Raw genomic sequence first — 24,847 nt, 5'->3', positions numbered from 1 at the left:
CCCCAGTGGGGAAGGGGAAAAGAACAATAAAAATGGGGTTTAGGGGGTTTTCATTTTTGGAGAAAACTATCTAACTAAGCTAACTAAGTAAAGAGACTTACTAAATTAAAACTAACTTATTTATTTCTAGAGTAAGTGAAAAGACAGCACTGCCACTGAGCTCTGCCTGCAGTCAAGGATGGTTGAGAAGAAACTGAAAGGGTTGGGTCACATGAGTGCTAGATGAGATGCCAGCGGCACCGTGTGAGGACTACCACACATGTACACCCCGACTGAGCACTGCTACTGAAAATCTCCAATCTATGATGCAGGGATGCACCAGAATCTGAAGTGCAGCACCCACAGGGACACTACTCAAAGAAGTAACCAGTTAGCCAGTTTTAATCCATGTAATGTATGTCATCTTAAGTTTATATCATTCCATGTTTTTAATCAAAATGTTCTGCAGTACAAGCCAAATGCCTTAAAGAAGTCTGTTACATCAACACTATTACTTTATAAACCCAACGTGTAATCTTATGAAAAAAGGTATCAAGTTAGTGTGACAGGATCTATTTTCCATAAATCCATGTTAATTGTCATTAATTATATTACCCTCCTCTAATTCTTTATTAATCAATTTCTGTATCAGCAAGTCCATTATCTTGCCTGGGATCGATGCGGGTCTGACAGGCCTATAATTAACTGGGTCATTAAATTTACCCTTTTTAAATATTGGCACAACATTAGCTTTCTTCCAGTCTTCTGGTACGTCCCCAGTTTTCTCAGACTTATTGAAAATCAACATGAGTGGTTCAGCAGGTTACTCAGCGAGCTCTCTTAAAACTGTTCAATGCAAGTTATCTGGACCGGCTGATTTTAAAATATCCAACTTTCATCAACTGAAGGGTATATTTATATTTCTAGCCAATGACTAAGCAGAATGAGTCACATCCTAATGCTTAAATCGAACGTCAATGTTGCATATATACTTTTAATGGGTGACTTAAGTGCAGAAGGATCACTAATAAAATAATTTAAAGTTAGAAAAAAAATACTTACCTTTGCTTTGTCTGCAGCAAAATAACACTCTAAATATCTGGTAGATGTGTACAAAGTGTCTAGTTCATCTTTCTGGAAGAAAAGACATGTAAAGCAGCGTTATGTAAAATAAATTGATGTGTTTAACTGCATGCAAAATACACTTCTGAACCATACCCTCCTGTATTATGTCACCCACACAACAGAAAAATCTTACAGAATTATAATTCTTTGACAGGGTAACAAGCCTTGTGGATAGGGGGAAGCAGTAGATATCGTATACCTTGATTTTAGTAAGGCTTTTGATACTATCTCACACAACCTTCTCATAAACAAACTAAGGAAATCCAATCTAGATGGAGCTACTATAAGGTAAGTGCATAACTGGTTGGAAAACTATTCCCAGAGAATAGTTATTAGTGGTTCACAGTCAAGCTGGAAAGGCACATCGATTGGGGTCTTGCTGTTGCTCTGGATTTGAGGGGTTTATGCCCCCCAGATTTTGATCAAACTAACTGCAACCATATTGAATGCATTCAGCCACCATGAGTTAGTAAAACAGAACACTACATAGTTAAGGGTTAATTGGAATAAACAGGGCTTCTGGAAGCAAGGTCAAAATTAGGTGTAGGTTTCAGTTTCTGCTCATCAGAATGGGAGTTAACAAATTGATACTGAAAGAAAATAGGTGGATAGAAACCTTGAATTTGGGTGCCTTTGATATAGAAGTTTATTATGACTAAGATTGTTAGAAATGTTTGTTGATAAGTAGTTTATGGAAGTTAGGAGAGGTGATCTACTAGCTTATGATCTACTATAAGCTCTGTGTTTTGTAAAAGTTAGTTATAAAAAGACTAGATAATAGAGTCAACAGGGAGTCCGGTGGCACCTTAAAGACTAACAGATTTATTTGGGCATAAGCTGCAGGGATCAGTTCTGTGTCTGGTTCTGTTCAATATCTTCATCAATGGTTTAGATAATGGCATGAAGAGAACACTTATAAAGTTTGTAGACGATACCAAGATTGGAGGGGTTGCAAGTGCTGTGGAGGATAGGATTAAAATTCAAAATGATCGGGATCAACTGGAGAAATGGCCTGAAGGAAATAGGATGAAATTTTCAATAAGAACAAATGCAAAGTACTCCATTTAGGAAGGAACAATTAGTTGCACACAGACAAAATGGGAAGTGACTGCCGAGGAAGGAGTACTGCAGAAAGGGATCTGGGGTCATAGTAGATCACAAGCTAAATATGAGTGAACAGTGTAACACTGTTGCAAAAAAAGAAATCATTCTGGGACGTATTAGCAGGAGTGTTGTAAGCAAGACATGAGAAGTAATTCTTCTGCTCTATTCTGCACTATTAGGCATTAACTGGAGTATAATGTCCATTTCTGTGTCCCACACTTCAGGAGAGATGTGAAGAAGTCTGAGAATGTCCAGAGAAGAGAAACAAAAATAACTAAAGGTCTAGAAAACATGACTTATGAGGGAAGAATGAAAAAAATGGGTTTGTTTAGTTTGGAGAAGAGAAGACTGAAAGGGAACTGTTACAAAGTTCCTCCTCTACCTTTGTGGGTCCTGCACTTATTGGCGGATTTGCTCGCTTCACAGATTCACCCTGTGGGTCAGGAAACAGTCCAGAGACCTTCCCCTTTGGTAGAAGCCATAGTCCAGGTCAATTCCTCCTGTGTTTGATCAGGAGTTGGGAGGTATGGGGGGAACCCGGGCCCGCCCTCTACTCCGGGTTCCAGCCCAGGACCCTGTGGACTGCAGCTGTTTAGAGTGCCTCCTGGTACAGTTGCACGACACCTACAATTCCCTGGGCTACTTCCCCATGGTCTCCTCCCAACACCTTCTTTGTCCTCACCACCAGACCTTCCTCCTGATGTCTGATAACACTTGTACTTCTCAGGCTTGGTCTACACTACCCCCCCTAATTCGAACTAAGGTACGCAACTTCAGCTACGTGAATAACGTAGCTGAAGTCGAAGTACCTTAGTTCGAACTTACCTTGGTCCACACGCGGCAGGCAGGCTCCCCCGTCGACTCCGCGGTACTCCTCTCGCCGAGCTGGAGTACCGCAGTCGACGGCAAGCACTTCCGGGTTCGACTTATCGCGTCCAGACTAGACGCGATAAGTCGAACCCAGAACTTCGATTTCCAGCCGTCGAACTAGCTGGTAAGTGTAGCCAAGGCCTCAGTCCTCCAGCAGTACGCCTACTCACTCTCAACTTCTTGCACACCTCTTGCTCCCAGTTCCTCTCACACACTTCCTCTCCTCTAGCTCCCTGGCTCTCCCTGGCTTGACTGGAATGAGCCCTTTTATAGCATCAGAAGGGCTTAATTAGAGTCAGGTGCTTAACTGCCTCACCTGACTCTTAGCAGGTTAATTGGAGTCAGGTGGTCTATTGACCTGGAGCAGCCCCTGCTCTGGTCACTCAGGGAACAGAAAACTACTTATCCAGTGGCCAGTATATCTCTCTTCTGCTACTCTGCTGTTCCCAATTGGTCTGGGTCTCTCACAGAACATAACAACAGTTTTCAAGTACATAAAAGGTTATTACAAGGAGGAGGGAGAAAAATTGTTCTCCTTAACCTCTGATGATAGGACAAGAAGCAATAGGCTTAAATTGCAGCAAAGGTGGTTTACGTTGGACATTAGGAAAATCTTCCTAACTTTTAGGGTGATTAAACACAGGTTAACCTAGGGAGGATGTGGAATCTCCATCATTGGAGATTTTTAAGAGCAGGTTTGACAAACACCTGTCACGGATGGTCTAAATACTACTTAGTCCTGCCATGAGTTCAGGGGACTGGACTAGATGACCTCTCGAGGTCCCATCATGTCTTATGATTCTATGGTTCTGTAATTCTCCAGAATACTATTTTCTTGGCGCCAACACTGAATTTGAGAAGAATTGCATGAAGCTAACTGACAGTGCTGGGTAAGTGCTACTATAAAAATATAATCATTTTCCTTTACTAATGGGTTTCTTTAGAGCAGTGGTTCTTTGTTTTTCCAGTGGAAAACCAAAACTACCTGCAGTTGCTTGCTGTAACCCATCGAATACCACAATCCTTGATGAAGAAAAGGACTGAAGTCCCAGTGGGAAGTTCCTTTTTAGGTCCTAAAGCTGTGTGAAGGCTGGGTGTGGTGGCTGGCTGATCAGCATTCCTGACTGGACTCAGGGTCCCCAACCAGAACCTCTGCCTTGTCCTGTCACAAAAGCCCTCTCATTTTTAGGCTTCGTTCAGCCTGTGTTGGGGAGGGAGGTTCTTTTTTCCACAGCTGCTGAAGTTCTCCAAACCATCTCCAGTCTTGTCCAAATATTACCGGGTAGATCAGGGTGGTCACTAAGCCGACTCTGTGAGTCTCAATGGGGTAGGGCAGCACATCGCTATGGGTACAGTGGATGTCAATAGGGTGCCCCCACCATGTCAGGGGACTCCAGCAAGCTAGTCCACATGATGGTCTGGCTACATCTGAAGTACACCAGGCCCATTATTTTGGTGCCATTGACCCATACTGGTAGCAACATCCTAGTTGGGTCCTCTTTCAGGTGCCTGCTGACCATGCCTCCCCATAACTGCAGTTCACAAAGGGACACTCCCATCTGAACTGCCCCTGCCATTAACACTCGAAGCACTTCCCCTTTGGGGTTGCTATTGGCTGGCCCACCTCTGGTGCTGTGGGTCTTCCTGATAGGGCATATCCCCCTCTTTGGGAGCACAAGCCTCCTCTCCATTCCACCTCTGCAGTTAGGTCTCTCCCTGCAGTCAGGGCCATCTCCTAGGATGATGACCAATTTAGCTGTTCTCAACCTTCCTTTTCAACAGGCCCCTGCTAGGGATCAGAATCTTCCTTCCAGGGGCACTCCCCTCACTGTCAGTAAGGCTGGTCTCTCAGCACACTTGTAGTTCTCCATTAAGGTCATGGCCTCTGCGAGGGTCGATGGCGGATAGCACTTCACCCATTCCTTCATCACGACTGGGAGAATATGGATGAACTATCCTAACACAATTTCCACCACCTTCACTCCGGTCTGTTTTTCTGGGTATAACCAGTGCCAACACTGGTCCTTTTGACCACCACATGGGGCCAGGTATCTCTCTTTGAGAAACCTCCAGTGAAACAACTTGGGATTGGTATCTAAACAATCTAGTATGGCTGTGTGACGGGTTGGATCACAGAAACCCCCCTGGGAGCTGCCCCCTGATATGCCAAGACTACTTCTATCCCTGTTTTCCCTGCTCAGGACTCCAGCACCCTGTCTTGCTGAGCCAGACACTCCCGTCTGCTCCAACACAGACCCAGGGTCTGAATTACTTGCCCCAAAGCTGCAGGTTTACCTGAAAGCAGCTTACAGAAGTGTGCTTGTCTTTAGCACTCAGATGCCCAACTCCCAATGGGGCCTACACCCAAATAAATCCGTTTTACCCCTGTATAAAGCTTATGCAGGGTAAACTCGTAAATTGTTCGCCCTCTATAACACTAATAGAGAGAGATGCACAGTTGTTTGCTCCCCCAGGTATTAATACATACTCTGAGTTAATTAATAAGTAAAAAGTGATTTTATTAAATACAGAAAGTAGGATTTAAGTGGTTCCAAGTAGTAACAGACAGAACAAAGTAAGTCACCAAGCAAAATAAAATAAAATGCGCACATCTATGTCTGATTAAACTGAATACAGATAATCTCACCCTCAGAGATGCTTCAGTAAGTTTTTTCCTCAGACTGGACACCTTCCAGGCCTGGGCACAATTCTTTCCCCTGTACAGCTCTTGTTCCAGCTCAGGTGGTAGCTAGGGGATTTTGCATAAGATGGGAACCCTTTGTCCCTCTGGGTTTCCACTCCCCCTCCCCCCCCCCACTGGAAAAGCAACAGGTTAAAGATGGATTCCAGTTCAGATGACATGATCATGTGTCACTGCAAGACTTCATTACCCACTTGCCAGCACACACATATACAGGAAGACTTGCAGGTAAAGCACAGCCATTTGCAGACAATGGTCCTAGTTAATGAGAGTCATCAATAATCCAAACCATCATTAATGGCCCACACTTCACATAATCACAATAGGCCCTCAGAGTTATATTTTATATTTTTAGTTTCAGGTACAAGAGTGGTCCTACAAATAGGATGATCACACTCAGTAGATTATAAGCTTTGTAATGATACCTTACAAGAGATCTTTTGCATGAAGCATATTTCAGTTACATTATATTCACATATTAAACTTTTATAAAAACATATAGACTGCACAACACCACAGGTTGCTTTTAACCTTGGTGTAGTCTAATGCTTCAGCAGGGTCCAAGCTCCTATATGCTTCTTGCACAGGGCTGATCAAGTATGGGGCTATTTGGATGGTCAATGGTATGGTGGCCATCCATTCAAAGGTGACCAGGAAAGTTTGGGGTCATCTCCAGGGCCCATTTTCATAAGCCAGATGGGCATCTCTGGGAGGAGAGCATCTACTACAGACCCAGGAACTGTGATGTTGGATGCCCCCTGGAGCTGTAATAGCATTGCCACCTGCTGGATCAGGTGTTCTCGTTGTGCCTGGTTCTGGGCCGCCAGCTCGCAAATTAGCGGTTGTTGCTGGGCAGCAATCTGTTGCAGTATCTGCCCTTGCTCTTGCGGGTTCTCCAAAATTCATTTAATCAGCTTTTCTGTATCTGTGACCTCTTTAGGATCATTCAATCAGTGGTCCAGTGGTCCTTTTGTTGCCCAAGGTCCAGTGTGCTTCAACAGCAGTCCTGGGAACTACAAATTGTGGACTTGAAACTGCAGCATGTTGGGAGAAATTCCTGGTTCTTCTTCGAGTGCTTGCTCATATCCATTCCATTAGGTGTGTGTGCGCCGCATGCACGATCGTCGGAAGATTTTCTACCCTAGCAACACCGGCGGGTCGGCTGTGGAGCCCCCTAGAGTGGCGCCTTCATGGCGCTGAATATATACCCCAGCCGACCCGGCGCCCCCTCAGTTCCTTCTTACCGCCCCTGACGGTCGTTGGAACTGTGGAGCGCGGCATAGCTGTCCTCCACTCTCCCTAGCTTAGTTAGTTATTCGCAGTTGTAGTTATAGTTATAGTTCTAGTGTTTGTAGTTTAATAGTTAAATAGTTTTTAAAGTTGTTAGATTTGTTATAATAGTCCAGGGGACTAAGGGGGTCGTCGCCCCCTTTCTCCCCCGGCCGCGGGCCCGGGCTCATGCCCAGAGCTCCCGGCTTCAAGCAGTGCGCCTCCTGCGCTAAACCTATGCCCACGAGCGACCCGGACACTCCTTCTACGAGCCAGGCCCAGGCACCTAGCGCCTCGGTGCGCAGTGCCCCAGCAGCACCGGCAATGCCGACAACGCGGGCGGTGTCGGACAAACCTCCCCGGCACCGGACCTCGTCGGCACCGCAGCAGGCACCTCGGCGCCGGTCATTATCCCCGGGGCATAAAAAAGCCCATAAGACGGGGACCTCTGTACCGAAGACGCCGGCTCCCCCAGTGCCGGGGGTAGAGCCGAGTGCGCCGGTGGAGCACCGGAAACAGGTGCCTCCAGCACTGTCGACTCCGGCACCGAGGCCGTTGAGTCCGGTGCAGATAGCGTCTCCACCGAGACCGGCGGTAATACAACTCCCGTCGACTCCGGAGACCTTCGTGGCGGCGAGAGACTTGATAGCTCTCACGGAGCCGGCACCGCCTCAACCACTGGCACCGACGGCACCGTTGACCCGCCCGGTCCAGTCAAGGGGGAAACCTGCCTTGATGCGCCCTCCATCACAAGGGCTGGAACCTCGGCACCGGTCCAGGTCCAGAAGCAGGTCCCCACGCCGCTCGCAGTCCCGGCACCGAATATCACCTCGGCACCGGTCGTACTCGCGGCCAAGATCTTCGTCTCGGCACCGGTCTACGTCTCGGCACCGCTATGATCGTCGGCACCGATCAACGTCGAGACGTAGTTCTCGGCACCGCTACGGTCGACGCTCGACGTCGAGAGGCCGCTCCCGGCACCGGGCATACTCCAGGTCCTCGTCGAGGTCCAGATCCGACTCCCGGCACCGACGAGGTCATCGGCACCGATCGCGGTCCCGGCACCGTTCGCCGGCACCGCGCAGAGATAGATCATCTCCGGACCGGTACCGTGCGGCACCGCAGCCCACGGGGATCGTTTCATCTCTCTCGGCACCGCCATGGCCGTCAAGATCGGTGTCTCGCTCCTCGGAGGACCTGTCGAGATCGGCATACCCCCCTCAAGGGCAAGCCGAGGAACGGAACTTGGGCCATTGGCAGGAGATGGCAGAGGACCACTCTCATGGACCATCTCACTGGTCATTTTGGACCCCGTGGGCGTACCACCAGGAGCAAGGGGCTCCAATACCATCGACCTCTCGCTCGGGTCACTCGGTTAGAAGGGCCCCAGAATCCACCATCTCTCGGCCTCCGCCAGGGGGCATGGAGGCTTCCGTGTCCACGCCACCTGACACCATAGACCCGAGTACAGGTGATGCTCCGGCCCAAGAGCAAGGGGATCAGGACCCCCCCTTGGATCCAGTACCACCGGAGGCGTCTTCCTCCTCCTCTCCGGATGAGGCAGTGGCGGGCACTTCATGTACGGGTCCCCCTCCGATAGATCTTCGGGCTCACCAGGATCTCCTGCATAGGATGGCCCGTAATATGGACCTGCAGGCGGAGGAGATAGTGGAAGTACAGGACCCTATCGTGAACATCCTCGGAGCGGATGCCCCATCGAGGGTGGCGCTACCCCTGATCCGCACGATACAAACCAATGCGGATACGATATGGCAAACTCCTGCCTCTATCCCACCCACAGCGAGAGGGGTGGAAAGGAAGTACTTTGTCCCGTCTAAGGACTACGGGTACTTGTATACCCACCCCCAACCGTGTTCACTGGTGGTGGAATCAGTGAACGCACGAGAGCGCCACGGCCAGCAGGCTGCAGCGCCTAAATCAAAAGAGGCTAAACGGCTCGATTTGTTTGGCCGTAAGGTTTACTCAGCCGGAGGGCTGCAACTTAGAGCGGCGAACCAACAGGCGCTATTGAGCCGTTACAATTTTAACTCCTGGAACTCTATGGGGAAGTTTAAGGAGTCGATTCCCCAAGAGTCCAGGGAAGAGTTTGGAGCCATGGTAGAGGAGGGTAAGAAGGTGGCTCGGACCTCCTTGCAGGCCTCCTTGGACATAGCAGACTCAGCTGCGAGGACCCTGGCTTCAGGTATCGCTATGCGGAGGATCTCCTGGCTTCAAGTTTCGGGTTTGCCTCCGGAGCTACAGCAAACCCTACAGGATCTGCCCTTTGAGGGACATGGATTGTTCTCGGACAAGACGGACTCTCGCCTGCAGAGCCTCAAGGACTCGAGAACAATCATGCGCTCCCTGGGGATGCATGTTGTGGGCCCTCAGCGCAGACCATTTAGGCCGCAGCCTCAGTGCTTCTACCCCCCCCCGCCTCGTCAGAGACAGGACTCGACCCGGAGGCGAGGGCGAGGTGGTAGAAGAAGGTGGGCCGGCCCTCAACCCGGCCAGAACCAAGGGCCACCTAGACCACCTTCAGGCCCCAGGCAGAACTTTTGAAGGTGCGGTCGAGGACGGCGCCCCAGTCATCCCCCAGGATCCAGCCCCCTCCTTTCGGGATCGTCTCTCCCACTTCCACCGTGCTTGGTCCCTTATAACTTCGGACCGTTGGGTCCTCCGCACAGTGGAGAGGGGATACACTATCCAGTTTTCTTCTATCCCCCCCTCCCACCCCCCTTCCCCGTCCCTCTTCAGGGACCCTTCTCACGAGCAACTTCTTATACAGGAGGTTTCCACGCTCCTTGCTATGGGGGCCATAGAGGAGGTTCCAGTAGAGTTAAGGGGCAGGGGATTTTATTCCCGTTACTTCCTGATCCCCAAGTCCAAAGGAGGCCTGCGGCCCATCTTGGACTTGCGCGGACTCAACAAATTCGTAGTAAAGTTGAAGTTCCGCATGGTCTCTTTGGGGGCCATTATCCCTTCCCTCGATCCTGGAGACTGGTTCGCCGCCCTCGACATGAAAGACGCATACTTTCACATCTCAATTTACCCACCTCACAGACGCTTCCTGCGATTCGTCGTAAACATGGTGCACTACCAATTTGCAGTCCTTCCCTTCGGCCTATCCTCGGCCCCAAGAGTGTTCATGAAATGTATGGCTGTCGTGGCAGCATACCTTCGTCGGCAGGGGATACAGGTGTTCCCGTACCTAGACGACTGGCTGGTACGCGGTCGCACCAAGGAGCAAGTTCAAGCTCACGTCCACATAATAGTGCACACATTCAACGAGTTGGGCATCCTACTCAACAAGGACAAATCCACTCTAGAACCTACCCAGAGAATAGAATTCATAGGCGCAGTTCTAGACTCCAGACGTGCACAAGCCATCCTGCCAGACAACCGATTTGGCACCATCACGAGCCTCATTCAAGGGCTCCAGGCGTTCCCAACTACCACGGTGAGGTCGTGCCTTACCCTGCTGGGTCACATGGCCTCCTGCACGTACGTAACCAGGCATGCCAGACTTCGGCTTCGCCCACTCCAGACCTGGGTGTCGTCAATATATCGACCAAATCGGGACAGCCTGAACATGGTGGTCACGGTCCCGATCTCGGTCCTGACCTCCCTCACCTGGTGGCTAGATCACAATGTGGTCTGCGAGGGGATGCCATTTCACGCCCCACAACCCTCTCTGCACCTGGTCACAGACGCTTCATCTCTGGGTTGGGGCGCCCATCTCAACGAACACCATACCCAGGGCCTGTGGACTGCACCCCAGCTAGCCCTGCACATCAATGTTCGGGAACTGATGGCGGTGCGCCTGGCGTGCCAGGCATTTCTCAATCTCCTACGTGGCCGCTGTGTGTTAGTTCTCATCGACAACACCACGGCCATGTTTTACATCAACAAGCAAGGAGGAGCACGTTCGTCAATTCTGTGCCAAGAGGCCATTCGCCTGTGGGACTTCTGCATCGCCCACTCAATCCATCTCACGGCATCGTTCCTCCCTGGAGTCCAGAACACTCTAGCGGACCGACTCAGCAGGTCCTTCCAGACGCACGAGTGGTCTATCCGTCCAGACATCATACATTCCATCTTCCGGAGGTGTGGGTTTCCCCAGATAGACCTGTTTGCATCTCGAGACAACAGGAAGTGCCACGTGTTCTGCTCCCTACAAGGTCGAGCTCCGGGCTACCTCTCGGATGCGTTTCTCCTTCCCTGGAAAGACCATCTGTTTTATGCCTTCCCTCCGTTTCCTCTGGTCCACAAGGTACTGTTAAAATTGCGCAGAGACCAGGCACAGGTAATTCTGGTCGCTCCAGCGTGGCCGAGACAACATTGGTACACCACACTGTTGGAACTCTCGGTTCAGACACCGATCCCGCTTCCGTTGTGTCCGGATCTCATCTCTCAGGACCACGGCCGGCTGCGTCACCCCGACCTGCAATCACTCCACCTCACGGCGTGGCTGCTCCATGGTTCACCCAGGCAGAGCAGCAATGCTCACACTCTGTCCAACAGATTCTGCTGAGCAGTAGGAAGCCCTCAACACGCACCACGTACCTGGCCAAGTGGAAGCGGTTCTCCTGTTGGTGCGAACAACGAGCCATGTCCCCGTTGCAGGCACCCATTCCTCTCATTTTGGAATATCTCCTCTCCCTAAAACAGCAGGGGTTGGCGATATCTTCAATTAGAGTTCACCTGGCCGCTATATCGGCCTTTCACCCAGGGGAACTCGCGTCCTCGGTATTCTCTAACCCGATGGTCGTTAGATTCCTCAAGGGCTTAGACCGGATGTACCCACAACAACGTCAGCCCGTTCAGACGTGGGACCTCAACCTGGTTCTCTCCAAGCTCACAGGTCCTCCATTCGAGCCACTGGCCACCTGTTCACTTTTGTACCTATCCTGGAAGACAGCCTTCCTTGTAGCCATCACCTCAGCAAGGCGCGTTTCTGAACTCAGGGCGCTTACATCCGAGCCCCCTTATACAGTTTTCCATAAGGATAAAGTGCAGCTTCGTCCACATCCTGCCTTTCTCCCTAAGGTGGTTTCTCCTTTTCACATCAACCAGGACATCTTTCTCCCGGTCTTTCATCCCAAACCACATGCCACTCGCCAGGATCAACGTTTGCATTCCCTGGACGTACGAAGGGCCCTGGCCTTCTATATTGACCGCACAAAGCACTTTAGAAAGACGACGCAACTCTTCGTTGCAGTGGCCGACCGAATGAAAGGCTCACCGGTCTCCTCACAACGCCTATCCTCCTGGATTACATCTTGCATCCGGACTTGCTATGACCTGGCAGGTGTCTCAGCACCGCACCTCACCGCTCACTCCACGAGGGCCCAGGCTTCCTCGACGGCTTTCCTGGCACAAGTTCCGATCCAGGACATTTGTAGAGCAGCGGTTTGGTCATCAGTCCACACATTTACAGCTCACTATGCACTAGTGCAGCAGTCCAGAGACGATGCTGCTTTCGGATCAGCGGTTTTGCACACAGCAATGTCTCACTCCGACCCCACCACCTAAGTTGGGCTTGGGAGTCACCTAATGGAATGGATATGAGCAAGCACTCGAAGAAGAAAAGACGGTTACTCACCGTTGTAACTGTTGTTCTTCGAGATGTGTTGCTCATATCCATTCCAAACCCGCCCCCCGTCCCCACTGTCGGAGTAGCCGGCAAGAAGGAACTGAGGGGGCGCCGGGTCGGCTGGGGTATATATTCAGCGCCATGAAGGCGCCACTCTAGGGGGCTCCACAGCCGACCCGCCGGTGTTGCTAGGGTAGAAAATCTTCCGACGATCGTGCACGCGGCGCGCACACACCTAATGGAATGGATATGAGCAACACATCTCGAAGAACAACAGTTACAACGGTGAGTAACCGTCTTTTCCTGCCAGGATGTACCCTCTCCCCCACAGCAGGAGGTCTCAGCACTGACTAAGCTGGGATCACATAGCCGGCAAGCAGAGAGAATGCTGCTGTAATCCTGTTCTATGTTCTTTACACGTAGGACCAAAAAGGGCTTAAAGAGCACCCTGAGAAGAGTTTAAATGAGACAAAAGGAGAACATGGGCTTATTTGTTTTAGGGGTTTAGATATTGTGAGAGTTAGAACATGTTTGTAAGTGGGGCTGTGTTGTACAATGTACCCTCTGCTCTCTCAGCAGGAGGTCTCATCACTGACTGAGCTGGGAGCATGAAGCAGGCAAGCAGAGAGGAGGTTGCTGGACTGTAATCCTGTTCTTTGTTCTTTACAGAATAAACCTTGTTCCTGGTAATTTGTCTGAGTGGGTCTAGTCTGCGGTGAACACACACTGACAGACAACGCAGAGCACATAGAGGAGCCCCAGGCTCAGTTTCCCAAAGTAGCGTAAAAAGTCACAAGGCCGGCTTCCCCTATCTTGAACAACCTCTACAACCTCATAGTGGGTCAGTGAACAGGAGGGGGAATTACACTTTTCACAGGACTCAGATGTTGCCCATATTCTCCACCATGTATCGGAGGTGGTGGGCTTGGGTCCAGTCCCAGCAGCATCACCTGGTGGCAGTTCTCTGGGTTATGTCTTTAGTCTTTCATGTAGGAGGGATACTCCTGAGATGTAATGTAGCTTCTGTGCATCGTGGGTTATCTCCACAGCTAGGGCAGACAGGCACTGGAGAACCGAGGCCTAATCTCACCTACCTGCTCCTAGTGCACTCCCCTTCATTTAGACCTATGGGTCAAGATGCAAGGAGGAGGAGAAAGGTGTGACAGCTCGACTACCCCACTACTCTTTCCCAGAGTGTCAGGCCTTCCCTAAGTGAAACAGATGGGGGGAGGGGGTGGGGGGAGGAATGACCTTCTGCCAGATGAAGTGGAATACTGGAATTTATCTGACCCTGAAAAAAATCAAGTCAAAGCAGAATTGAAAACATTTCTAGAAAGAAATCAGCAAAGGGAAATACAGCTGGAACTACCAACTGGGGCATTTAGGCACACGTTGAATAGATTCCATGATGGTGACAAAATACTTCTTTCACAATCAATAGATAGGAATGCTTTTAGCTACCAGACTTATGGATGGTAAACTCAGGGGTAACAGAATTAATTTGTTCCCCTGACTACAAAATGAATTTCCAGCACAACTGAGGTTACTTCCAACAATGAGTTTGAAAAATGGGCCTAACATGCATAGCTTAGTATGTTCTACATCACAGATAGTGAATTATCTTTTGTTAAGGCACAAATTTCTTGGTCAAGGTATAATCAAGGTCCAGACTCCAGAGAAAATAATTTAAAAAACCCAATAATAATGAGTAAAAAAAAAATAAGATTGTGGGGTCCATTCAAAAGCATATAGTAGTCCAGATTTGGCCCACAGTCTGCCTATTGATTACCCATTCTACATAATATGAATTTACTTTATGTGAGCCCATAAAAAACACTTACATTTACTTCAAGTTGTCTCTCCATCTGAACCATAGATATTTGATGTTCTCTGCCTTTAGTGGCTTGATCTTTGATATCTTCATCAGTTACTCCACATCGATCAGGTGAATCTTCATCAGCTGCCATTCGATAAATAACATGTTGAAATGTAGAGGAAGATTTAACAGGTTCAATTTCATAGTTTAAATGGTAAATCATCAAATGGCCCCTGAGAATTGCAAAATTGAAGTGTGATTTAGAGACTTGAGAAAATTAAAAAACTCTGCAAACATATTAGACCTGGTCAGGAATTTTCCATCTGAATTATTTTTGATGTATAATGCAGATTTTGCAGAACTTTTACTGAAATCTCCTCCTTTGCCTCCTGACAGGAATGTGCTATGGAAGGAAAAACATTTCCAATTTACAATTGACTAGAAATGTTCTTGGTAACACAGCCACCATTGAGAGGCACAGTTAAGAGCCCGAAGAGCCCCGAATGGCCATCAAGCCACAGATCCATGATCACTGCACTACATACTGCACTACATATATATATATAAGATTACAGACTTGTGATTCTAGCCCTATGCAGTAACAGCAAATGACACTTAACTGATTAGCATGAAATCTGCATTAGGAAAAGATAAAGGGGCACTAACCAGTTACTCTGTTATGTTCAATCTAACTTTCCGTTTCAGAAGAAGAAAATTCATAATGTTTGCAGTCTAGCATACTGAGGAGTCTACATTACCAGAGTCCAGAGCAGGTGCTGAGAACTGCAACAGATTCTGGGACATCCTCTACATATCCAGAGTAGTAGCAATCATCCTGCAAGGTCCAAAAAAAAAAAGTTTTTCTTTTCTATCATTAATATTAGTCAAACAGAATAACAGATACTAGTTACACAAAATTAAATATACACAGTGCAAAGTCTAATTTTTTTTGCATCTGATCTCAAAATGGGGTTCTAATATGAAAAAGGAGTGTACGAATGACACCTTTTCACTCAGCAGATCTGTTCTCCTGTGTACTCAGATCTGCTGACTTTGGTGTTAAAACCAAGTTTTGCTGCTTTTCACTCATGTTAAAAGTGCAGAGACAATGCTGCAGAGATTGAGTGAGCTTCAAAGAGAGGTTCTCAAATATTACACCTTTCACACAATGAATTCCTAATACCTTACTATTCACGCTTCTACTACCTTACCATCAATAATTAGTTAAAGACATATTAACAGAAAAATAAGCCTACTGGAAATTACATGAATTTTTCTAATACAATTATGTCCAAGGAAGGAAGAGGGCTGAAGCATACTCAACATAACTCTGAAACTATACAACCTTGAATCACCTGCTTTTTCAAAAAGCGACAAAGAGTCCTGTGGCACCTTATAGACTAGTAGACGTATTGGAGCATAAGCTTTCGTGGGTGAATACCCACTTTATCAGATGCATGTAGTGGGAATTTCCAGAGGCAGGTATAAATATGCAGGCAAGAATCAGTCTAGAGATAACGAGGTTAGTCCAATCAGGGAGGATGAGGCCCTCTTCTAGCAGTTGAGGTGTGAACACCAAGGGAGGAGAAACTGCTTTTGTACTTGGCTAGCCATTCACAGTCTTTGTTTAATCCTGAGCTGGTGGTGTCAAATTTGCAAATGAACGGAAGTTCAGCAGTTTCTCCTTGAAGTCTGGTCCTGAAGTTTTTTTGCTGCAGGATGGCTACCTTTAAATCTGCTATTGTGTGTCCAGGGAGATTTAAGTGTTCTCCTACAGGTTTTTGTATATTGCCATTCCTAATATCTGACTTGTGTCCATTTATCATTTTACGTAGGGACTGTCCAGTTTGGCCGATGTACATAGCAGAGGGGCATTGATGGCACATGATGGCGTATATTACATTGGTGGATGTGCAGGTGAATGAATCGGTGATGTTGTGGCTGATCTGGTTAGGTCCTGTGATGATGTCGCTGGTGTAGATATGTGGGCAGAGTTGGCAGAACAGTAAGTATTACATGCACTGTACCGTATCAGTTTACTTACCACACCAGGGCATTGTTTGGGATCATATCAGAGTCCCCTGGCTGCCCAAACTTCTTGTGGTCATCTGGGCTCAGAAAAGCAGGTGTAGCAGTGCAAGACTCACCCCTGCAGCACCTCCTGCTGGTCTCTCAGGGAATTAGCTTCCAGCCTTTGGAGAACCCTCTGTCAGCCGATGTCTCACTATCACTGGGCCCCTGTGTCCTTCCCTGACCCCGGTGCCCCTTTCCACTGGGGTGCTGCCCCCTGGCAGTAACCCCACAGTCTCTGGGTCTCCTCCTTCCAGGGGAACCCCCACCACCTATCCCTACCTCACCTCAGTATATGGCTACTGCCCAGCCCCATCTAGCCTTCATTCACTGGAGCAGACTGCAGTATATAAGCCACTCATCACAGGCAAGGATTTGGACCTGCTGCCTCTACCTACCCTTGGGCTGCCCCTGCAACCTCAGTACCTATTCAGCCTTATACTAGGCCAGGAGCCGGGGGGGTTTCCAGGCCAGAGCTCCTCTTGCCTTCCCCCAGCCCTGCTCCACCTTAGGTACCCAGGTACACTCCTCAGCAGCCAGGCCCTTCTCCCTCTAAAGGCAGAGAGAGAATCTGTCTGCTCCTGGCTTCCCTGGCTTTTATAGAGCCAGCTGGGTCTGTTTAGGGCATGGCCCCAGCTGCGGCTGCTTCCCAATCAGCCCAGCTTTTCCCCCCTACCCCTGCCCTCTCCAGGGCTGTTTTAAGCCCACCCAGGCAGGAGCAGGTGACCACCCAGCTACAGTAGGCAAGGCCCCACTGTACCATAGGGGTTCCTTTAAAAAAGGAAACAAGGAGAATCTGGGTAACTATAGACCAGTCAGCTTCACCTCAGTCCCTGGAAAAATCATGGAGCAGGTCCCCTAGGAATCTATTTTGAAGCACTTGGAGGAGAGGAAGGTGATCAGGAACAGTCAACATGGATTCACCAAGGGCAACTCATGCCTGACGAACCTGATTGCCTTCTATGATAAGATAACTGGTTCTGTGGATATCGGGAAAGTGGTGGACGTGATATACCTTGACTTTAGGAAAGCTTTTGATATGGTCTCCCACAGTATTCTTCCCAGCAAGTTAAAGAAGAATGGATTGGATGAATGGACTATAAGGTGCATAGAAAGCTGGCTAGATTGTTGGGCTCAACAGGTACTTATTAACGGCTCAGTCCAGGAGAGCTGGCTGTATTTTAAAGAATCCTTATTGCGGTTGCAGGAACAAACCATCCCGATGTGTAGAAAGAATCGTAAATATGCCAGGCGACCAGCTTAAACACAAAAAAGAAGCTTACAAGAAGTGGAAGATTGGACAAATGACCAGGGAGGAGTATAAAAATATTGCTCAGGCATGCAGGAGTGAAATCAGGAAGGCCAAATCACACTTGGAGTTGCAGCTAGCAAGAGATGTTAAGAGTAACAAGAAGGGTTTCTTCAGGTATGTTAGCAACAAGAAGAAAGTCAAGGAAAGTGTGGGCCCCTTACTGAATGAGGGAGGCAACCTAGTGACTGAGGATGTGGAAACAGCTAATGTACTCAATGCTTTTTTTGCCTCTGTCTTCACGAACAAGGTCAGCTCCCAGACTGCTGCACTGGGTAGCACAATATGGGGAGAAGGTGACCAGCCCTCTGTGGAGAAAGAAGTGGTTCGGGACTATTTAGAAAAACTGGACGTGCACAAGTCCATGGGGCCGGATGCGCTGCATCCGAGGGTGCTAAAGGAGTTGGCGGATGAGATTGCAGAGCCATCGGCCATTATCTTTGAAAACTTGTGGCGATCAAGGGATGTCTCAGATGACTGGCAAAAGGCTAATGTAGTTCCCATCTTTAAAAAAGGGAAGGAGGAGGATCCGGGGAACTACAGGCCAGTCAGCCTCACCTCAGTCCCTGGAAAAATCATGGAGCAGGTCCTCAAGGAATCAATTATGAAACACTTAGTGGAGAGGAAAGTGATCAGGAACAGTCAGCATGGATTCCCCAAGGGGAAGTCGTGCCTGACGAACCTAATTGCCTTCTGTGATGAGATAACTGGCTCTGTGGATGATGGGAAAGCAGTGGATGTGTTATTCCTTGACTTTAGTAAAGCTTTTGATACGGTCTCCCACAATATTCTTGCTGCCAAGTTAAAGAAGTATGGGCTGGATGAATGGACTATAAGGTGGATAGAAAGCTGGCTAGATCGTCGGGCTCAATGGGTAGTGATCAATGGCTCCATGTCTAGTTGGCAGCTGGTTTCAAGCGGAGTGCCCCAAGGGTCGGTCCTGGCGCCGGTTTTGTTTAATATCTTTATTAATGATCTGGAGGATGGTGTGGACTGCACTCTCAGCAAGTTTGCAGATGACACTAAACTAGGAGGCGTAGTAGATACACTAGAGGATAGGGATCGGATACAGAGGGACCTAGACAAATTAGAGGATTGGGCGAAAAAAAGCTGATGAGGTTCAACAAGGACAAGTGCAGAGTCCTGCACTTAGGACGGAAGAATCCCATGCACTGCTACAGACTAGGGACCGAATGGCTAGGTAGCAGTTCTGCAGAAAAAGACCTAGGGGTCACAATGGACGAGAAGCTGGATATGAGTCAACAGTGTGCTCTTGTTGCCAAGAAGGCTAACGGCATTTTGGGCTGTATAAGTAGGGGCATGCCAGCAGATCGAGGAATGTGATCATTCCCCTTTATTCGACATTGGTGAGGCTTCATCTGGAATACTGTGTCCAGTTTTGGGCCCCACACTACAAGAAGGATGTGGAAAAATTGGAAAGAGTCCAGCGGAGGGCAACAAAAATGATTAGAGGTCTGGAGCACATGACTTATGAGGAGAGGCTGAGGGAACTGGGATTGTTTAGTCTCGAGAAGAGAAGAATGAGGGGGGATTTGATAGCAGCCTTCAACTACCTGATGGGGGGTTCCAAAGAGGATGGAGCTCGGCTGTTCTCAGTGGTGGCAGATGACAGAACAAGGAGCAATGGTCTCAAGTTGCAGTGTGGGAGGTCCAGGTTGGATATTAGGAAAAACTATTTCACTAGGAGGGTGGTGAAGCACTGGAATGCGTTACCTAGGGAGGTGGTGGAGTCTCCTTCCTTGGAGGTTTTTAAGGCCCGGCTTGACAAAGCCCTGGCTGGGATGATTTAGTTGGGAATTGGTCCTGCTTTGAGCAGGGGGTTGGACTAGATGACCTCTTGAGGTCCCTTCCAACCCTGATATTCTATGATTCTATGATTCGATGTCTAGTTGGCAGCCAGTATCAAGTGGAGTGCCCTAAGGGTTGGTCCTGGGACCGGTTTTGTTCAACATCTTCATTAATGATCTTGATGATGCGATGGATTGCACCCTCAGCAAGTTTGCAGATGACACTAAACTGAGGGGAAGAGGTAGATATGCTGGAGGGTAGGGATGGAGTCCAGAATGACCTACAGAAATTGGAGGATTGGGCCAAAAGAAATCTAATGATGTTCAACAACGACAAGTGCAGAGTCCTGCACTTAGGATGGAAAAATCCCATGCATTGCTACAGATTGGGGACAGACTGGCTAAGCAGCAGTTCTGCAGAAAAGGACCATGGTGATTACAGTGGACGAGAAGCTGGATATGAGTCAGCAGTGTGCTCTTGTTGCCAAGAAGGCCAACAACATATTGGGCTGCATTAGTACGAGCATTGCTAGCACATCGAGGGAAGTGATTATTCCCCTCTATCCAGCACTGGTGAGGCCACATCTGGACTATTGTTCCAGTTTTGGGGCCCCCATTACAGAAAGGATGTGGACATATTGCAGAGAGTCCAGTGGAGGGCAACAAAAATGATTAGGGGGCTGGGGCACATGACTTACGGGGAGATGCTTAGGGAACTGGGCTCATTTAATCTGCAGAAGAGAAGAGTGAGGGGGGATTTGATAGCAGCCTTCAACTATCTGAAGGGGAGTTCCAAAGAGGAGGGAGCTAGGCTGTTCTCACTGGTGGCAGATGACAGAACAAGGAGCAATGGTCTCAAGTTGCAGTGGGTGAGGTCTAGATTGGATAGTAGGATACACTATTTCACTAGGAGGGTGGTGAAGCACTGGAATGGATTACCTAGGGAGGTGGTGGAATCTCCATCCTTAGAGGTTTTTAAGGTCCGGCTTGACAAAGCCCTTCCTGGGATGATTTAGTTGGGGTTGGTCCTGCTTTGAGCAGGGGGTTGGACTAAATAACCTCCTGAGATCTCTTCCAACCCTAATCTTCTATGATTCTATGATTGTGTTTTTTCCTCTCACTGATCACAAAACTTCCTGCTTGTGTGGCTCTCCTTGTTTCTATGTGGCTCGCTAATTTAAACCTCCTTGGATTCTTTTAGTCTGTCCTTTGGGTAGCTTTCCACTGCTCTCTCCCCTTACTTCAGGATAGTCAGCTAAACTGATTTGCAAAGAATGCAGCTCACCCATTGTTCAGGTGGGTTGATCCTGAATAGAGGCGCAGGGTCCTAAGCACCATCCCATTGTACTTCTGCCTGGTGTGTACCTGTGTGTACCTGCTACAGACCTGTCAGCAAGGATGGATCCACATGCATATAGGCACTCATAATACAGCAGGTTTTCATAGTACAACTCCCCAACCAGAATTTGTAAGTTGTACAGACGTATTCCCAATCCATCACATTTCTCCCTTATTGACAGGAATCTCCCTTATTGACCAGTACTCCAGGGCTATTTTGGCACCCCAGCTTCAGACAGTGCATCTTCTGTTACTACTTATTAATTCAAACTTAAAACATGCATTCAGCCATTAAACAATTCCAATGATCGTACCAAAATACAATTTCATGAAAACATCATAGGTAGGTTCCTACCTACATCGTATAAATCTCCTCCATCATTATCCCAGAGAAGGGGAAACTAACTGCAAAGTTAGCGGTCCCCCCATTATGCTCGTCACCCTGGTATTTCTGATAGGTTGAGGTGGTCCCAAGAGCCTTGGGTCTCCTTCTGAGAGAGGAGTGGTCGCTGTCCTTGGAAGAGGTAGAATTCCCTTCTTCACCCCGCCTGGGGAGAGGTGAGGTGTGTTTCTTCCTCCATCTCCCTCAAGTTTAATTACATCATGACCAAATAACCTGAAGGCATAGATTAAAGATAATTTTTCTACCTCCTTTCCATCTACACTCTTCCAGTGGTTGTTTCACACCCCTTTGGAGCTTTTCCCACCCTCTGGTGATATTGTAATTTTGGCAACACTCTTTACTGCTCTCTGTTTCATTCAATCTAGGGGAACTCTGACACATGGCACCTTTTGTCTGTGCCTGAATTTCCCTTTTCCTGAGAAGTTATGAATCATAACATCTGTCAGCTGTGCCATAATCTTCCCTGCTCCCAGCGGAGGTCTGGCCCAGACCATCTCCTAGCTGTACCAGTATCTTGCTGCTCTCAGCTGAAATCTGGGCCACAGACACACTCAGCATTGACTTAGTTTCCCAGGTGAGGATAGACAGAGATCTTTCCCCTGAACCTCTGATTCTGGCCTTGATGGTTTGCACCTGAAACTTCAGAGATTAATCTTGTAACCCTTCTGCCCATCTAGGTTGGCAGCAACAAGGGCCGGGTTTTGTATCTAGGGGTTCCGTTTCAATAACGCAATGCAAAACTGGCTCAAGCCCCCACCCAGTGACCTGGGACAATTACATACCACCCCCTGGGTGTCTCTAAGAGACAATACTTCCCCTCTCGCAAGCACGGAGTCTGAGTGTAACAGAAAATGTTTAATAACATGAGGTAAATGACATCAGCATTAAATTGGAAAAACACCACAAACAGGATTCATAACACAAATCATGAGCAAAAACCCACCCCAGCAAATTGGGCTGTGTCCTTTCCCTTTGGTTCTTGAATCCAGCAACCCAAAAATCACCCAGAGTCCCCAAAGTCCAACACCCCCAAAGTCTCTTGGGTCCAGCAACCACCCAAAGTCCAACAGACCCCAAAGTCTCTGTCCCTGGTCAGTGCAGCCCAGAGTAAAAAGGGGGGAGGCATGCAGGGTGTTATGGGGCACCTTACGTGATCCGAGGCCGGCTGGCTATCTCTTCGTGGGGTTCCGCCACAGCCTTCACCACGAGCCAGTCCACTTCCTGCTGTCCCACAAACTGCTCCGCTCTACAAGCTGCTCCACTCCGCTCACCGACCTGTGAGCAGCTCCAGCCGTCTCCGCAAACAGCTCCGCTCAGCCGTTCCTTGGGCCGCTCCAACCAGCCCCACAAGGCTCCGCACCACTCGCTGCTCCTCCAGTCATCCCTACAAATTGCTCCACCAGCTGCTTAGCAATATAGCTTCAGGCTCCCCCACTAGTTAACACAGCACTCCGTGATCTCAGCTCTTAATAACTTTAGCTCTTTTGTGATTTCAGCTCTTAGCAATGTCAGCTCATAGTAGGGGAGCCCCAGTGCACCATTGGCCCAAAGGGAATTCAGCTCAGCAGCCTGTAACTAGACTCCTAATGGAATCAAAATTTGCTCTGACATTCAACTATGGAGAGAGGCAGTAGTACAATTGGTGTTTCAAACCTTCAGAGAGGGCCCATACCATCAGGTACAAATACCTGTCCCCATCCTCTCTCAATTCACTGGGTTTTGTAACCCATGCCCCTTGTCAAGCAAGTGCTACTTAGGTAATGGTGAAGGACTCACTCAGTCCTTCTGTTATACAACAGTTCCACTGGCCTTGATTCACAGAATCAGGGTAACAAAACTTTATTCTTCCTGCCCCAATAACAGAGAAAACTGGGGATCCCACACCAGCCAAAGTAACCACTTTCAGTTGCTGTTGTTTCATGCCAGGCGAGTGGGTGTGCCTATGCAAACAAGATCAGCCCCTGGAGTTCTTTTCCACACTCGCCATAATTCACCACCAGATGTCAGGGTAGAGCTCATCCTGACTCTGTTTACAATCCTATTACATCATTATGCAGATTAACACGTCAAATGAAATAACCTCCCATATTTCCACAAGCAGAATCCCAGAACATCCTTTGGTGTCCATATTGACTCAGGGTAGAGGCAGAGCGATGGGATTCATTCTATTCCCACCTGATTGCCTTTTAGCTGCTGTTAAGGTTATATGTCCTTGTTCTTTGATCCCATGGGCATGACCTGACTCTCTTCTCCTCTTTGAGCCAGCTATGTTTGATCTGGTCAACAAGCTTCTGTTGATCCATTTCTATCAGCTCTCTCTGATACCTGGATACCAGCTCCAACAATCTCTCCTCCAAGTACAGTCTTTTCCACTCCAGGCTAAAAAAAAAAAAACTTAAAAAAACTTCACAGATTAACATGTAGATCTCATCTGTGCTACCATTCTGTCATAGAGCCTAGCAAGCATCCTCTCTTCGATACCTATTAGGACTGTTCTGAGGGGAATCCAGAGCAGCAGAGGCTTAAATGTTCTAATCACCTGTAACAAATGTTAATGGGGAAAGATACAAAAGGGAAGCAAAAAAGCTGAATTAATCCAAACAAAAAAGCCTAGTGATGTAACTCAAGGACTGTGCTGAAATAATGTCTGGTAAACAAAAGTAGCATGGGGCAAGAAATCAGTGGTCCTAAACGGGTGTGTTGCAAATTAGGTCTAATTAGTGACCAAAATGAGAGCATGGGCCATTCTAGATATCACTGCCTTTTGGGATCCTTAAAAACAAAGAAACTTTGGGGAGAAATCATGATTTCAGAGATGTATCTGCTGACTGGAAGACAGGAGGACTGGGAGGAACAAGCTTCATCGTCATGGCTGCCACCCACACAGTCTCCTGGGGCCCCAGGATCCACCATAACACTGTTGGACATTCACCATTCTCCTCATGAGAGCCTGACCAGACTAGATGACAGACAAAGAAAGACACCAATATCACCACCTCCACCGAATCTGGCTAATTCTGACCACCACCTGGACTGTAAGTCTGTCATGCCCCTTCCCCCAATATTCATCCTTTTCCTTCCCCACCTCATTTCTTCTCTTTCCAAACTCTCTCCTTTTGCCTTTTGTTCAATAACAGTTTGGCTTAGCTGGCCGTGACTGTATTTTGTAACACAGCTGTAAGCCTGTGACCAGAAAGGTAATGAAAAACAATGCCCTAAACCTCCTGCTAGGTATAGGAGTGTCTTATAAGAATATGTGCTGTGCCTGTGTTTCTCCAGCAATGACGTTGCAAGTAAAAGTCAGCACCAGAGACAGAAGCTGCATTTCTACCATTGTTTTCTCTCCTCCTTTGTGTGTGCTTCTCATTTTTTGTCCTAAAGGAAGCAGGATTAGACTTTAACCAACAGCAGTTCCATCCCATCTCAACTGTTTCTCTTTCCCACAACAAAAAAGGACAT

At 48.2% G+C, this 24,847-nt stretch overlaps 1 protein-coding gene across 1 annotated transcript in view; it reads right to left on the bottom strand.

Annotated features, from left to right (window-relative positions):
• Positions 1–24,847, bottom strand: part of LOC128842975 (disintegrin and metalloproteinase domain-containing protein 20-like) — a 189,397-nt gene that overhangs the window by 147,404 nt on the left and 17,146 nt on the right. Inside the window, exons 5-7 of the mRNA XM_054039427.1 lie at positions 15,219–15,295; positions 14,486–14,693; positions 1,042–1,113 (exon numbers count right to left, since the gene is read on the bottom strand). Of these exons, the coding sequence (XP_053895402.1) occupies positions 1,042–1,113; positions 14,486–14,693; positions 15,219–15,295 (357 nt within the window). The remainder of the gene's footprint in view (positions 1–1,041; positions 1,114–14,485; positions 14,694–15,218; positions 15,296–24,847) is intronic.

The sequence above is a fragment of the Malaclemys terrapin genome, chromosome 1 (assembly GCF_027887155.1).
Source record: "Malaclemys terrapin pileata isolate rMalTer1 chromosome 1, rMalTer1.hap1, whole genome shotgun sequence".
NCBI classification, from domain to species: Eukaryota; Metazoa; Chordata; order Testudines; family Emydidae; genus Malaclemys; species Malaclemys terrapin.
Note: the sequence above shows the minus strand (reverse complement) of the source record. Positions and strands in the feature narration are given on the sequence as shown.